Source organism: Mauremys reevesii, linkage group 4 (assembly GCF_016161935.1).
Source record: "Mauremys reevesii isolate NIE-2019 linkage group 4, ASM1616193v1, whole genome shotgun sequence".
Taxonomy (NCBI): Eukaryota; Metazoa; Chordata; order Testudines; family Geoemydidae; genus Mauremys; species Mauremys reevesii.
The window spans coordinates 85510432-85526276 of record NC_052626.1 but is presented as its reverse complement, the minus strand read 5'-3'; the positions used below and the strand labels follow the sequence as shown (position 1 = coordinate 85526276).

At 40.7% G+C, this 15845-nt stretch overlaps 1 protein-coding gene across 3 annotated transcripts in view; it reads right to left on the bottom strand.

Moving 5' to 3' along the window:
* The window catches only part of NELL1 (neural EGFL like 1), a 422689-nt gene that overhangs the window by 324154 nt on the left and 82690 nt on the right, over positions 1 to 15845 (bottom strand). For all 3 annotated transcript variants that reach the window (XM_039535560.1, XM_039535559.1, XM_039535561.1), the window contains exons 6-8: positions 8636 to 8708; positions 7641 to 7723; positions 88 to 222 (exon numbers count right to left, since the gene is read on the bottom strand). In XM_039535560.1, the coding sequence (XP_039391494.1) occupies positions 88 to 222; positions 7641 to 7723; positions 8636 to 8708 (291 nt within the window). The remainder of the gene's footprint in view (positions 1 to 87; positions 223 to 7640; positions 7724 to 8635; positions 8709 to 15845) is intronic.

The following is a 15845-nucleotide window of genomic DNA, read 5'->3' as shown; positions in this document are numbered from 1 at the left end:
AAATCTCAGAGTTGGCATTATGTATTCAAGGACCATTCATACTATAATTAGGCATCCTACCCCTTACACCCGTTAGAAGATTCTTACTTTGCATGTGCAATTCCTGCAGTGATCATCTTCTACCCATGAGTCTTTGTCTCGATAGATCACTCCATTTACTTGACAAGTCTTCTCACAATGACAGTTTTCCAATTGACTAAGCCTCGTTTCTGCATAATTTAGCTGTAAGTGAAAGTTACTTGATGTAATTTCTGTAATTCATACACATGGTTTTAACAAAGCAAAGAACAAAAGAAGCAGCTTACTGACTTTTAGCTGAATCAAATTTTATTACACCAGTTGAAAAACAAACTAAATAGAAGACACACTGAGCCAGAACCAAAGCTGGTGTAAATCAACCTGTGCCCATTTACTTCAATGGAGATAAGCTAATGTACTCCAGTTGATGATCTGTATGATTGGCTCTTCTAATCTAATGAACCCCAGCAAGATATTAAAAACGTACCTCTTGGGGACCTCAGATTATTAATGAATTGGGTACTTTTAGTTCAAACATCAAAAACTGAAATCTTTGTAATATTCTGAATTATTCATTTACTGGCATACATGTAATTTAAGAGCATGAATGCTGTCAGGCTCTGATTCCTTCTGTTCAACCTATCTCCACACTGTTTAAGATTAACAGTTTGCAGAAAGACATTATATAAAGCTACTCCGATTTACAGGGAAAAGACAACATTTAAATGTGTTGTATAACAGATTTTCCCAAACTATGGATCATGGACCACTGGTGGCCCACAGAGCACTTGCTGGTAGACAGCAGAGAACGGGCTGGTCAGATGATACCATCAGCATCTCCTCATTGCCAGCTGCTAAAATGAATTAACAGATGCTAAAAATGTTCTTTTCCTAGTAATATTTTTCCAGGCAAGCAATTGCCATATTTGCCTGAAGAATGATATATAATAGTGAATGGGAGGGGAGACTGTCCATATACTAACAAACAGGAGGGAGGGGGGTTCATGTGCTGGCAAAGGTAAGGGAAGGTGATCTCTCCAAGTTGTTATCCATGCTATGAGTAATTTATACTTTTCTTCTACGCACATGCTCCTTCCCATCCTCCCCAACACACTCACACAGATTATTAAAAACAACAAGGAGTCCTTGTGGCACCTTAGAGACTAACAAATATATTTGGGCATAAGCTTTCATGGGCTAGAACCCACTTCATCAGATGCATTGAGTGGAAAATACAGTAGCAGGTATATATACATAGTACATGAAAAGATGGGAGTTGCCTTACCAAGTTGGGGAGGGGGGTCAGTCTAATGAGACAATTCAATTAACAGTAGAATACCAAGGGAGGAAAAAATCACTTTTGTAGTGGTAATGAGGGTGGCCGATTTCAAAACAGTTGACAAGAAGGTGTGAGTAACTGTAGGGGGAAATTAGGTTTTGTAATGACTCATCCACTCCCAGTCTTATCACACAGATTATTGTGACCATGTTTACATAGGTCATCCCAGGCTTTCCTCAAACAAAGAATACTCCATAGATTCCCGAGTGATCTGTAATATGGTGGCCAAATCGCCCCCTGCCTCTATTTTCCCTCTCTCCACTGTGCACCAAAGATCCTCCTCAATCTATCCTTGTATCGAAGTGCTCACATTCTCTACCGTATGTGATGGAGCAGGGCTTCTCCCCATCTTAACAAATACTTGCTGTCGTGCCCAGTCTCCTTTAAATAAGTTTATTTGTCCACATAATAGATTAAAATAAACAGTTCCTCAGCCCACCCTTTGTCCTGGGGTTTCACAACCTCCCTTCCCAGGGGTCTCTTGCAGCTTCCAAGTGCCAGCCAGCTCCCTTCTTGCAGCCCTTTCTCATTCAGCCAGCTCTGTTCCTCTTCTAGAATACCAAACCCAGGACCACCTCCCTGAGCCCTCTGTTCCAGGGACCCACCACAGGAATTGGCTGCACTCTTCTGTGGTTCCTCTCCCAAGGCAGAGCCTGCCCCAATCACTCCTCTTCTTGCCCTCTGACAGACCCTTGTAGTTAGTTCCTCATGTAGCCCTGACCTCTTTAACTGGCTCAGCTAGGCACATCTGCTCTGACACATGCAAGATCATCTGCTATGCATAATAAGAACCAGATTACTCAGTCCCATTTACTAACTCGTCAAACTTCCTGGCAGGACTAAACTTCCACATCCTTCAAACAACAAAATAGCCATCTCTCCCAGAAATCCACAAATCCCAGAGCAGGTGGGAACTTCTCAAAGGGCCAAATTCTGCTACTTTTACTCACATTAAGCACCACATTACTGCATGAGTAGTCCCACAGTAGCCAATGTATCAGAATCTGTCCCAAAGTGAGATGAATGCTAGCCCTGATCACTCATAAATGGCATACTACAGTATATTACAGGATGGTTCAAAATATTACAGCTTACAATAGCATTTTTGCACTGTTCAGAGAGATCATTGTACAATACTGTACTATTTTTATATTGGTATCTACTGCATTTTATCCATTTGCAAAAAGGCTCTCAAGACTTCCACCATTATCCATTTTAATGGGAATATTCCAACCTGCCCATCAACACTCATACTTCCTGTCAGGTAAATCTCAGACATCAGCAGAAGATACTAGGAAAACTTCCTCCTTTTCCATCCTTGAATTCTCCAGAGTAAAGGGCCTTGAGTAAAAGCTTTTTATTTTCCTTAAGTCACGATTCTGGGATATCACTGGACTTGACACTCAGCCCTCCCAAAGCCAGCATGATCTTGTGACTTCAAAAATGCTTTTCACACTTTAAAAGGCAAAAATCGTCCTCTCTTACTGAACTGCTAATCCTGCCAGTTTTCAGCAGTGACCTGAAAAGCATTTCTATATTTATAATGTATAAAATAGAATATATTTCGCTGCATTAAAACTGTGTTTAATCTATATGTTTTGTTGCAGTTTATTTAACCTGTACCTTTTCCTTTAGTCTTAAAAAAAAAAAAGGTAAAATTCATCATTTTTATTTCTTAGAATGATTCTGTATAAACTGCACACACAAAGAGAAAGGATGTTATACAAAAGCCAGATTTGAAAAGGCATTTAATATTTTGTGTGTGTGTGTGTTGATTCCTGTAACAGAGGTAAAAGAAGAGATGCAAATGCTAATACTAATCAACTGAAAGTTGCATATTCTGTGACTTTCACTGTCACACTGAATTTATATAAAATTCATTGATAAAACACACCATCTACCACTTACTCTGAAGAATGACTCTGGATGTAAACTGAATCTATTAGTAAATCAGAGATGTGTATGATCAGTATTACCTTTGGCATGCATTTATCTTTACAACTATACAGAAAATGTCAGTGTTATCTTTGTAGATATGAACACATGCAACAGTGAACTTTCTGATAGTAATAGGTCAATGGATGTATCTCAACACACACAGGTTTATCTTTTCTGAAATACTATTTAGTTGGCATTTGCTATATGGAATTGAATAGAAATGTTCCATTTGTATTTAAACTTCCAAACATAACTGAAAAATCACCATTAAGCTCAACAAAATGATGATATACTCAAAATTAAATGTGTTACAAACTGAAATGCCATTCCAAATGCTGCCAATTTTGCATAAATAGATTTGTCAAAGATTTGAAACATCAATGGAAATTCTCAGGTGCTCAAGTCTTGGATGGATTAGGAGTAGGAATGAACCAATGGGGCTGTGGTTAACTATTTCTCCCATCATTTTTTCATTTTTCCAAACCAGAAGATGAAGAAAAAGACTTTTTATTATATATTACCTGTGGGCCATCCAGATGCAGGAAGTACCAGAAATCTTACAAAAAAACCTCCGTTCTCATAAGAACTTCAGAGAACTTTGAGTCAAAATGTTCATGTATTTCAGATAAATGTTTGTGGCCAAATAATTCTATGGTGTAACCAAGCCAATAGGGTTATGTCAACAGTAAATTCTGCCCTTAAACATTTAGGTATTTATGCCAACCAAACGAAGCACTGAACGTTTTGACTGTTACCCTGTTAAGATTTGGCAAGAAAAAGTTAATTAGAAGTTTGGGGCTGGAAATCTCCAGTAACTATCTCCAGCCACTGAAAGAAACACATCTGATTACAAGGAAAAAGACACTTCCTAGTGTGACCCACTAGTTTATTAAAAAAGAACTGCACTCCATTTTCAAAGACCCTTGATTCAGTAGAGTTATACTGATTTACATTAGCTGAGGATCTGACCCATTTAGAGTCAACACCACCTAACGTTCCATACCCAGCATAGTAATTGGGCATGGTGAAAATTAAGCTGTCCATCTTGTCCCAAGGTAATTTATATTTTAATTGAGTTTTTAACAATTTGATCTATTGCCTTTTTCTATTTAAGGTTGCAAAATTAAAGAGATGAAACAGCGGCGTGTAGACGGTAATGCAAAAAGTTCAAACACCTTCCCCACCATGAAAAGAAATACCTCAGACTCAGAAAAGCTACACTTCTATGCATTTTTAAAAGCAACACATTGACTACTTCAAATTGACTTCAAATCTTTGAAGAGTGTGGGGGAAAGAGAGTGCAATGATACTTAACTTACTATATGCCTTACTTGTCATCATTTGTAATTCTCTTGGTTACATACTAACATTGCAAACACCATTCATTGGGTTTTTTTGAGTCTGTTATTAAATTGTAACCAAATGCAAATCTACAGACAAATTCAAGTTTCTGGTATACCACAGCCGGACATAGAAACATGGGACACAATTTTTGCATGCTGCCAAATTCATATTCTGCAACTCCCAGAATGGGGGAGAGAATTAGGGGTCATTGTTATGTATTTCATAATACATACTCCTTGCTCTGGCAAAAGTAATCTCCATGGACAGCTGTGCACGGGTTCCAAACCTACTCCTAGCCCAGACATATGTTAACACGACATTAGTGTATACCTAAAACTGCAGAAATATCACTTAGGGCCTGAATTTGCTCCCTAAGACTGTGGTGGGAACATTCACCATTAAAATGCCTGTTTTAAAATTCCACCATCTTTAATTTGCATTTGTCTCACAATTAAAACTTCTTGCATGGCTGTGTGTGTTCTTTCTGGACAACAGTACTGCTATAGCTAATACAACGAAACACTTAGTTAATGTCTCCATTACTAAGGAGAGCAAAACAACCTTATCGGGGAAAGGAACAAGCAAAAAAAGGTCATTGCAGCACTGCTGTATGGGAACAAGTAATCTTCGGAGTATCAACAGCATGTTATTTGGCCCCAAAAATGTATTAGCAAGCAAAAATATAATTAACAGCAGAGAGAACAAGTCACTCAGTACAGTACATAATTGGGACCTGCTCATGCCACCAGCAGGGCTTAAAATAAATTACCTCTATTTCACATTTCCAGCAGTAAAGTGAACTAAAAGCTTAATGTTTCTTATTCTCTGATTGAGCCTGTACAAAATACACTGGTTGGGTGAACAGAGTGTCAGTATAATACAAACATGATTAAAATTAAAACCTTTCTTTTTAGGAAGGAGTCATAAGGGCAGCTGAGGAGGTACAATTCACAAGGAAAAAAATATCACATGTTTACCATCTTGATATACACAGGGTTACTATGTAGATTATACTTTTGGAAAATCATGTTCAGTAACTATGCTGTAATTAAATGCACCTACAGGTGACTCTGTGGTTACACATTGATCAAAAAGTAATTAGCATATAAGCAGTATGCCAGGTGAGATAACTAATTCTTGTTTAGATGATAGAATTAATCATAGGCCAGATGGTTTTGCTAATGTTAACCACATGGAATTTTCCCAAAGGAACAGTACACACCAATTTACTAGATGCAAATCAGAATTGCCACTCTGCTTAACTCACTACACTTAGGACTTGTCTACACTATCACTTAAATTGATGTAAAAAGACACGTAAAAGTCGGTGTGAAAAAGCCAACCCCTGAGTGACTCAAGTTACATCAACCTAAACACTGTTCACACTAGTCCACTATGTCAGAGGGAGACACGCTTCCACTGACACAGCTTCCACTTCTCGCTGAGGTGGAGTAATTATGCTGACGAGAAAATGCTCTCCCACCAGGATAGCATGTTTTCATCAGTGCAGCTTCACCAATGTAGCACGGTAGTGTAGACTAGCCCTTAGATATATTTATACTGAAAACAAGAATAAGTTTATTGTCAAATAACAGAGATTCAAATGAAAGTAAGAGAAAATACTGGAAACAAATGATTACATATAAAACAAAATCATAACATGCTTTCTAGAGTCTAAACTTAACTCACAAGACACTCCCGTTTCCTAAAGGATTTTCAACTATGATGCTGAGAACCTCCTTTCATAAGATCAAGCCTGCTGGCAGCTTGTCTTCCAAGACTGAAGGATGTCCGGTGTATCAACGTACTCCTTTATACCCCTAAAAGTATAACCCTGGTTGTTTTCGTTTTTCCCTGCAGCAGTCACTATCTGTTCATCAGCATGTGACTCAATAAGGAATTAGACTTCCATTGTAAGAAACAATGCACAACAATCAACCAGGGAGATAAAAGAGTCTCCCACCTCCTATCTGGAAAAGTCTGTCTCAATGCATGCTACCTTTGAACGACATGCCTTTAACTACCAGGCCTTAAAAAGATAACATACATAACTCCTTACACATTATCTGCTCATACATTTCATAAGGATTCTGATGACATTCTTTCAATAGAGGCCTTACATGACCCCTTTTCATGATCCTTGTAACCTGTGTTCTCTGCCACTGGGCATCAAGAGGTCCTTGGGTCACACCCCTTAAAATAGATCACCCCATTCCTTACCTAGCCCCCAGACTCTACAAGCACCCTCAGTTGGAGGTGCTATGGCTAAAATGAAAGATGGTCGTGGGCTGTAGCAGAGCTAAGGGAGAAGCACATCTTCCCATTCACCCGCACCACAAGGCAGACGAGAATTAGTGTAGCCTGGAACTATGTTAATTCTTCTGTTAATATCTTCATACTGTAGAAATCTCCCTTAAAAGAGTGTTGAAGAGAGCAAATGCAGTGGCTTCAATGGAATTGCCTGGGTATTTGGGTGATTGACTGCGGTCTCCAGAACTGGCAAGGAGAGACAAAGACTCTGTATAAAGACCCCTCCAAGCCTCCTGAAGATTTCAAAGAGCCCTCACATTTTGTGAGTAGTGCCACTGCTTATTCCACTTGGGGCAAATGCACACATACTGACAGTTTGGGGAAACCTCAGCAATAAGATCACTGGGGAGTTTACCCTTTTTTTGTACCTGGACTTATCTGCTGGCACATAAAGGGACACATGCTATGGTTTCTTTAAAAATCAGACCCTTTAGTAGTAAGCATGTTTGTTATTCCACATTCTTTTAATTCAGAGGCATTTGTAAATGTCCTCTAAAATACTATAGAAGTTGAATGAGGCTTTATTGGCATTACGGAAAATCCGCTACAGGTAGCTGTACTGGAAGTCCAAATAAAACTTTACCAGGATAGTGTAACGCAGATGCAAAGGTGTAAATGCTTTTATAGTGCTCTCAACTTGAGGGAAATGAGGGACAGGATGAGGAACTGATAATGGAGTTCAGGTACTTACTTTTGCAGTCATTTTTGCCAGGAGCTCTTGTAAATCCATGATTCCTTGCACCAGACTTAAGAAATCACTGCAGGTTGGGCATGCTCAATAAAGGAAGTGGAGAAAAAAACCATACATCAATGAAGACTGATATACTGTTAAAACATCATTAATTCGTGTGTGATGGGGCATGCGTGCCCTGCACTGGGACTGCGGGGGTTAACCTCTCATTGTGCATGCTCGAAGTGCAACATCAGTATAAGAGGTAGCAGCCTGGCTCAGTCTTGGCTGACTGCCGTAGGGGAAAGTGGTGTGCCACAGGATCCTGCTGAAGGGCCACGGACACTTCGTGATGCGGAGGCCAGCCAGCTGACAGCAACCCTCAACCCCCAGGCTCTGGACGCTACCAAGGGAGAAGGAACTGGGGGAACTAGGAAGCCACAAGATGTGGAGAAGCGGGTAGGAAGTAACCCAGGGAGTCTTTTGCTAACCTGGGGAGTTGATTGGACAACTGGAGGCTAATCCAGCATGTTTTGGCCGGATCCCCGCTGAGCTGGTGGCAGACAACCCCACCACCGACAGAGCCCTAGGTTGGGACCTGGTGGAGAGGGAGGGAGGGAGGGCCCGGGTCCCCCTATCCTGGCCGGAGACCCTGTGGTAGTGGCCCAACCTGACAGAGACTGACTCAGGCTGCTAGGCCGCACAGCCCTGAGCCAGGGGGCAGTTAGTGACTGACCACTAGCCCACACAGCCCCAGCTGGGGGTGCACAGGCACAACTGTGGACCTATCAAGACTCGTGCCCCGCCCTGGGAGGAGACGGGGCATGCCTGACCCGCAACGGCGTAACTTATCTTAACATAAATGCAATTTCTTAAATAGAGTTTCTGTTTCCCTGAACTGATCATATTAAAAGTGTACAAAGATGATACAGGACAAAGCTAAGCATCATCATCTTTAAAAATATTGAAATAATATTTAAATCTACAATTGTCAAAGTAAATAAATTGCTACTTACTGCGATTCAGATTAGGACACTGAGTTATATATCCATTGGGCATAAAGATGACTTTCACATCTTGAATGATACCCTTTATAAAAGAAAAGATTGCTGATAAACATAGATTGTAGTCAGACAGTTAAAACTTACAAGATTATTCTCAAGTTTTCTGCCAAGAGGCCATGAATAATGGATCAACTTATTATTTTTGTTTGTTCGTTTGTTTTTGGTTTGGGTTTTTTTTTTTTTTTTTTTTTTTTACACAAAGAGCACCACTCTAACTGAACAATTCAGGTAAAGCTGAACAAGATATGAATCATTACAAAAGCTTTCCTTTCTCCAAGAAAAAAGTTTACGGCATTGGATTTGATAAAACATATGCAAAACTCGCACACTATCTAGAAATGTTCTTATTGATTCATTTAGCTAAATTAGCCTAGGAGATCAAACCATATTTAAAACGGACATTTCATAATGAATGGTCTCTGCTGCTCAGTTAGGAGTCAATCTTGTTCCTAACATAAAGGTAAGGAAGGCCTCCTGTGCACGCGGGATGGAGAGGGGGCAGGATTTAGGGGTCATATATAACTCAGCCCTGTAGGAAGTCCCTTCACAACAGCAGCACACATGGGGTTTTGGAAGCTGGGTAGTGGCAGGCTGGGGAAGTGAAAGGGTTGAATGATCCACCACTGTTGAATCCTATGTCGTTTCTCCATATGCATGGAGCATTCTAAGCTGAAGCACCTTCCACACAATGCAGCCTGTTGTCATTTCACATCATTGTAGAGAGAAATCTTAGCCCCTTTCCTGTGTATCTCCCCAGAACCCAGACAAAACACACACAGTGAGTGCTGGGGACTGGGGTTTGCTCCTTAGAGCCAAATCCTGAAGCTCTTTCTCAGGGCCTGACTCTACCAGGCACTTATATCCTACAACATCCACTAGCTTTAATGGGAGTTGAGGGCATTCAGCATCTTAGATAATCTCTTTTCCCTTAATGAACTTTAAAAGAACTGGGAATTTTCCTGGAGAAGTCCAAGTATCTCGCTGTAAATCAAAGAGGGTTTATGACTCTGCCTCCTATCTGATCTAATTTAAGAAGAAATGTATCATCTAGTTTGCTGTCTTAGAATGAAAATATTGATTTGGGTGTATTCTGGTTTTATTGTCAGTTAAATGGTGATAGAATGGATTCTGAAAAGCAGGCAGAAGACACAGTGGCTTGCTCAGAATACTGAGGTTAATCTATAAATAAAATATAGGCCTCAGATAGTACTTGAAGCCTTGCAAATGCAGTAACATTTAACATTTATGTGTTCATTTTCTGAAACAGCAGAAAGTAATCAGCAAGCACTGCTTCCTGCTTGTTATTTCAAGATCAAATATTAATTGAAAATATTAATAGAAATAATCAGATCATACCACCTATGTAGCAGAAGAATATATATTTATTAACTTTTTCACCTGTGAGACTAATGAAGCCATCACAATAATGAGAAGTGATATTGTCACTGGTTTGGAAGTAGCCTATAAAACAATGCTGAATGTTACTTACTTTACTTCTTTCCAGTGACCACTGGTGAACAATTAACAGCTGCAGCACATAAATGTATTTTTAAGGCTCAGTTCTCTCCAATGAAATGATTAAAGAAGCGTAACTCAGATTATAGACTTTTACTACACTATATCACCATAGTGACAGGAGCCCATCCAGGAAAGCACAAAGGCCCTGTCTCAGGAAAGAATCCCTGTTCAAGAATAGTGTGTGCTTAAAGTTAAGTACATGTTTAAGTGTATTACTGCAGTTTGGATAGGTTTATATTTAAATATAAAAAAATACATATTCATTTTATTTATTTATTTCCATGTAAATGATAATTTAAAGGATGCCTATCAAAGGCAATAGGTGTTCTAACAAAGCATGAACAATACAGTCTGGAAAGGAAATCATATTTTTAATATATATAAATCATATACATTACAGCTACAGATGAGCTTGTATGGTCAGGCATAGATGGGAACTTTCCCATTAACTTCAATGGGAGAAGTATTTGCCAAATGTCATTTTTTTTAGAAAAAAACTTCATTATAGATGGAAGTTCAACATAATCAGAATTGTTGCAATGCATTTAAACAAACTTGAACTTCCATCCTACTTCACTATAAATGAAGTTTCACTAGATCCGGGTTTTCTATATGGGGTATTGAGTATACAAAAACTCCCACCAGGGCCAATCCTAAGGTCCTTTGGCATCAATGGGACTTTTACCCAAATAAGGACTGAGTAAAAGCTAAGAAAGGACCTCTGGTTTTAGCCTGTGATGTGAGCTGTGTTTGTTCTGCACCTATCAGGATTTTCCTCTTCAGAAGTGGATATCACTATATGTGGCTTTCATATGAACAATTTACCGAATCACACCCTAAGGCGGACTCCTTCAGCTGCATGAAGTCCCAATGAAGTCAGCAGAGTTCCACACTAGTGGAGACAATGCAGGAGCAGAGCTTTAAATAGCCACCTCATTTGATATGAATTTGATAGCAAAGCATTGGCATGTTTATAGCTCCTTTCATTGCTCTATATAATGAACTACTCCATTAATGCTATATGAAAGGGCTGATACATTCAGGGCGCACTAACACTCTCACCTTCTGCATTGTAATTCACTTGATTTCATACTGCTATTCTCACTCTTTAAAGCCCACTTCTTTCACAAAGCCTTCCTATGGTAACACACATCATTTTCCTGTGCCCAAACTGTTGCCCCCTGTATCATATTTATTTGATTTGGATTATATGGTCCTTGGAGCGGGAACCTTGGCTTTACATATGTAAAACATCTTGTGCATGTGTGCTGCCACATAAGTACATTCTATTCATTTATTAATCAATATATATTTCCAAAGCTCCTATTCATCATTGTATCTGGGCACTGCACAAGGGTTATATAAATTATTGAAGAGGTGAGGTTTTTAGCATGGTCTGAAGTTAGCAAGGGTAAAATTCTACCTGATCTCCTCTGGGGAAGGTGTTTTAAAGTTTTGGGCCTGCTACTGAAAAGATTCTTCCTCGGGTTCCCTTCAGTTTTGTTTCTTAACCTGACTCCAGTATCATCCCTAGCACACAGAGATGATCTTTGCTACTGGGGTACACTGAAGAAACCTGAATGGTCAAATGCTATCCTTGTTTTTCAGAAGGAATAATTCATGCACTGCCTCTTGTAGAGGAAACAAAAAGAACATCTTGTCTCTGTTATTAGCTCGCTCCACTGTCTGCCTCAGGCCAATATCCTGGAAGGGGCAAGGCACCTCCTGTGAGATGGTGAGCACCCTTAAATTCCACTGACCTGAATGACAGTTGAAGTCATTCAGCACTTTGCAGAACTGGGGCACTGGAAGGGCAGAGCTCTGAGGTATTTGTACAAGGTAAATTACGTATTGTTAGATGTTTATATAAATGGCCAAATTCTGATCCCCTCTTATGCTGAGGAGGCCTACACTCTACCAATAGTCCCACAAACTCAAATGGGACTACTTGTGGAGTAAGAAGTCACTCAGTGTAAATAAAAGGGTCAGAATCTGACCCATTGTGACTTAGATCCTTACATGACACTTCCATAAAGGTGCATGAGGAACAACAGGAGAATCCTCACCTAAAACAGACATTAATGATATTCATTTAAGAAAGCTTCTCATTTCTTAAAAAGGGGCAGAAGAAGGAGGAGCAAAATGAACAGTACATTACACCATTAAAATTCTAATATTTTTGAAATAACTATGATTAGGCTAAAGCGCAGAATACTCAATTCTTTCACATACAAATACTAGCACAGGTCCACCACACAAACAAAAAATGCTAATTCTTTTTTACCGCTCTTATTTCCCTGAAGATCTCTGTTTACAATGAGGAAAATAGTTATATATTTTATGCGTTAAAACACTGAAACAAATTGCTTTGAAAAGGGAAGGGAGATCCTACTGAGCATGAAAATATATGGATGGAGATACGTACTGTTTATAAGCTGGCAAAATACCAAGCTTTTGCAATGGGTAACCAAAAACAAACAAAAAAACCTTAAGACTTCTGAAACTCACAAGCAGGATTAAAAAAATGCAACCAATTACGCATTTCTGCCCTGCAGACAGTTAGTAAAATATTAAAGCAAACATAAAGCAAAGAAAGGCACTTGTCGACTTTCATTATGATCAATAAAAACTGGCAGCCCATTAGCATATCATTAGCTACCCTGCTGTTTCCAAAGTGTTAATGTGTAGAAATATTAATTTACAAATGTAAGGTATCCCAGAGTTCCTAGAATCTGGCTGTCTGCATAAAATAAGAATTAAAGATGGGTGAATCCAATATAATTTACTTTTTTCTATGCAGCTCTAAACATATGTTTACCATCTGTGGAATTATGGGAAGCAGCTGAGGTAAAAAACAACAGCTGTAGAATAAAATCATGCCGTTAATTTTACTCCACGGTGACAGATCAGCTGTTACAAGAAATGAAGTCCATGTTAAGTGCAATTCTTGGACCTTAACTTAAATATAAAAGCAAAACAGTGATAGAGGTAGTGCATGCATGCACTACCTCACACACACACACACACACACACACACACACACAAACAGTTAGAGTTGCCACACTAATTACACTATTTAAGCAATACTGCATTTGATATTTTGTTTGGCTCGCTGAAAAATCTACAAAGTTGAGAGGGGGTGTTCTTCAAAAACTAGTAACTGCAACATCAATTAAATAATGAATGCTTCAAAAGGAAACTGAACGGGTGGTCAACCATCCTGATAATGGAAAGCCATGCCAGTCTCAAGATGATGTAGATAAGCATATCACTATCCTATGGACTATTTTATCAAATTGATGCTGTTTTGATTTGAATGAATACTTAAATTGTGTTCTGTTATCCAAGATACAAGGTACTTATCAGGAGTTTAGCTGTATACCACCCACCAACTGACTAAACTCCATGCTCTTTAGTCAGCAACAGATCCATTGCAATACCCGTGGATCCACTGGACACACAATTAGATATGACAGTTGGTCAGCTTTAGCTATAACTTTGCCTATGGCACAGAGTATTAATTTTTAAGAGTTACAACAACTCAGCCTGGACCATAATGCCAGCAAGGCTTGCCAGGGTATAAAGGGAACAGAAACAAGAAACAAAAAGGGAAATAGGGTTCCCAGGTCTTCGGGCATTTGCCTCCAAGACAACATTAATTGCGCCTTCCCTATGCATTTTTGGTCTCCATCCCTACATTGGTCTAGTCCATGAGGATGGCTTGGGGTGTCTCACAACCAGCAGGCATGCGCTCTGTCAGCTACAGCAGTGAGGATGACCCATAGGGCACACACTTATTGTTGGTTACCAAAGGAAAATTTTGAAGGGGGAGTTTTGATATCTTCACTCTCCTATGCAAGGAGCATCTCCAACATTCATTTCCAGACCCACTTGTGCATCCCAAAAGCCTGACCTAAGCGCCCTGAACCATTTTCAACTGGTTGTCAGCTTTCCAGGATCTGAGTGTTCATTATATGTGAATGACAGTCAGAGCAGTGTCTGTCACTATTCAGATATGAGAACATAGTATGCAATGTGCATGGATCTACAGGGGGGAGATAGTATAGTATGGCTCCCTACGACCAGCAATTCAAGCTTTGTGCCACTGTGACCCTCAAAGCCATGATGCACAAACTGTAGCTCATGGATCAAATCAACAGCCTAGAAAATCAGAACTAGTTCATCACTGGTGATGTGGAAAAGAGGTCAAAAAGAGGGGAAGTTCACTCAGGAAAGAAGTTAACTCTCCTGGGCCTTTCAGCAGGGCATATGCAGTGTGCACAATTGCAAATACCTTCACCATTGTGAATAATGTCAGGCCCACAGAGGACTTTTACCTGATGGAAGTCAAATGGGACCTAAACTGTGAAGGATGGAAACTATGCAGTCCATCAATAGCAGTGAGAGGCTAATCTAGATGTAATAGAGAAGAAGCCCAGCTCCCACTGGTCTATGAATATTAGGAGATGCATTGCTTGGTCACCCAGACCATTGTAAAAAATTATTCTTAAGGTTTTTAACTCTTGGTTGGGTTCCTAAAACTATGTTCCACAATTTCATTCCAGTCACAAGTGATCCAGGACAATACACTGCAGGAGGACAAGGAATACCTCCTAAGGGCTTGGCTACACTTACAAGTTGCAGCGCTGGTGGAGGCTTTCCAGCGCTGCAGTTACACCCCGTCCACACTTGCAGGGCACAACCAGCGCTGCAAGTCCCTGGTTGCAGCGCTGGCTGAAAACCCGTTCGGGTTGGGGTATAAGGAATGCAGCGCTGGTGATCCAGCACTGCTCATCAGGTGTGGACACTCACCAGCGCTTTAATTGTCCTCCAGGGAATAAGGAGTTATCCCAGAATTCCTGTTCAGCCACTCTGCTCATCAGTTTGCACTCTACTGCTCTGGCCTCAGGTGACCTGCCCTTTAAATGCCCCGGGAAATTTAAAAATCTCCTTCCTGTTTGCTGCAGCCAGGTGTGGAGTGCAATCAGTTAATCTTTACAGGTGACCATGCCTCCACGCGGCAAACGAGCCCCAGCATGGAGCACTGGCGAATTGCAGGACCTCATTAGTGTTTGGGGGGAGGAAGCTGTGCAGTCCCAGCTGCGCTCCAGCCGTAGGAATTACGATATCTTTGAGCAGGTATCAAGGTCCATGCTGGATAGGGGCCATGATCGGGACGCGCTGCAATGCAGGGTAAAAGTAAAAGAGCTGCGGAGTGCCTATTACAAAGCCCGCGAGGGAAACCGCCGATCTGGAGCTGCCCCCACAACCTGCCGTTTTTACAGGGAGATGGACGCGATACTTGGGGGTGACCCCACTGCCAATCCCAGGACCACGATGGACACTTCTGAGCAGGGTGGGGGACAGGAGGAGGAGGAGGAGGAGACGGCGGTGGCGGCGGCGGGAGGAAAACGCGAGTGAAGCTACTGGGATGGGGGAAGACACCCCAGAGTCCCAGGAGGCATGCAGCCAGGAGCTCTTCTCAAGCCAGGAGGAAAGTACCCAATCGCAGCAGCCAGCAGTTGCAGAAGGACAAGCAGAGCAGCGGGTTACCGGTAAGCGGCTTTTATTTTCTGGGTGGAAATGTTTCTGGAGAGGAAGGGGGGTTAGGGCTGCATGCATGCCAGCCTAGATGTGGAATAGC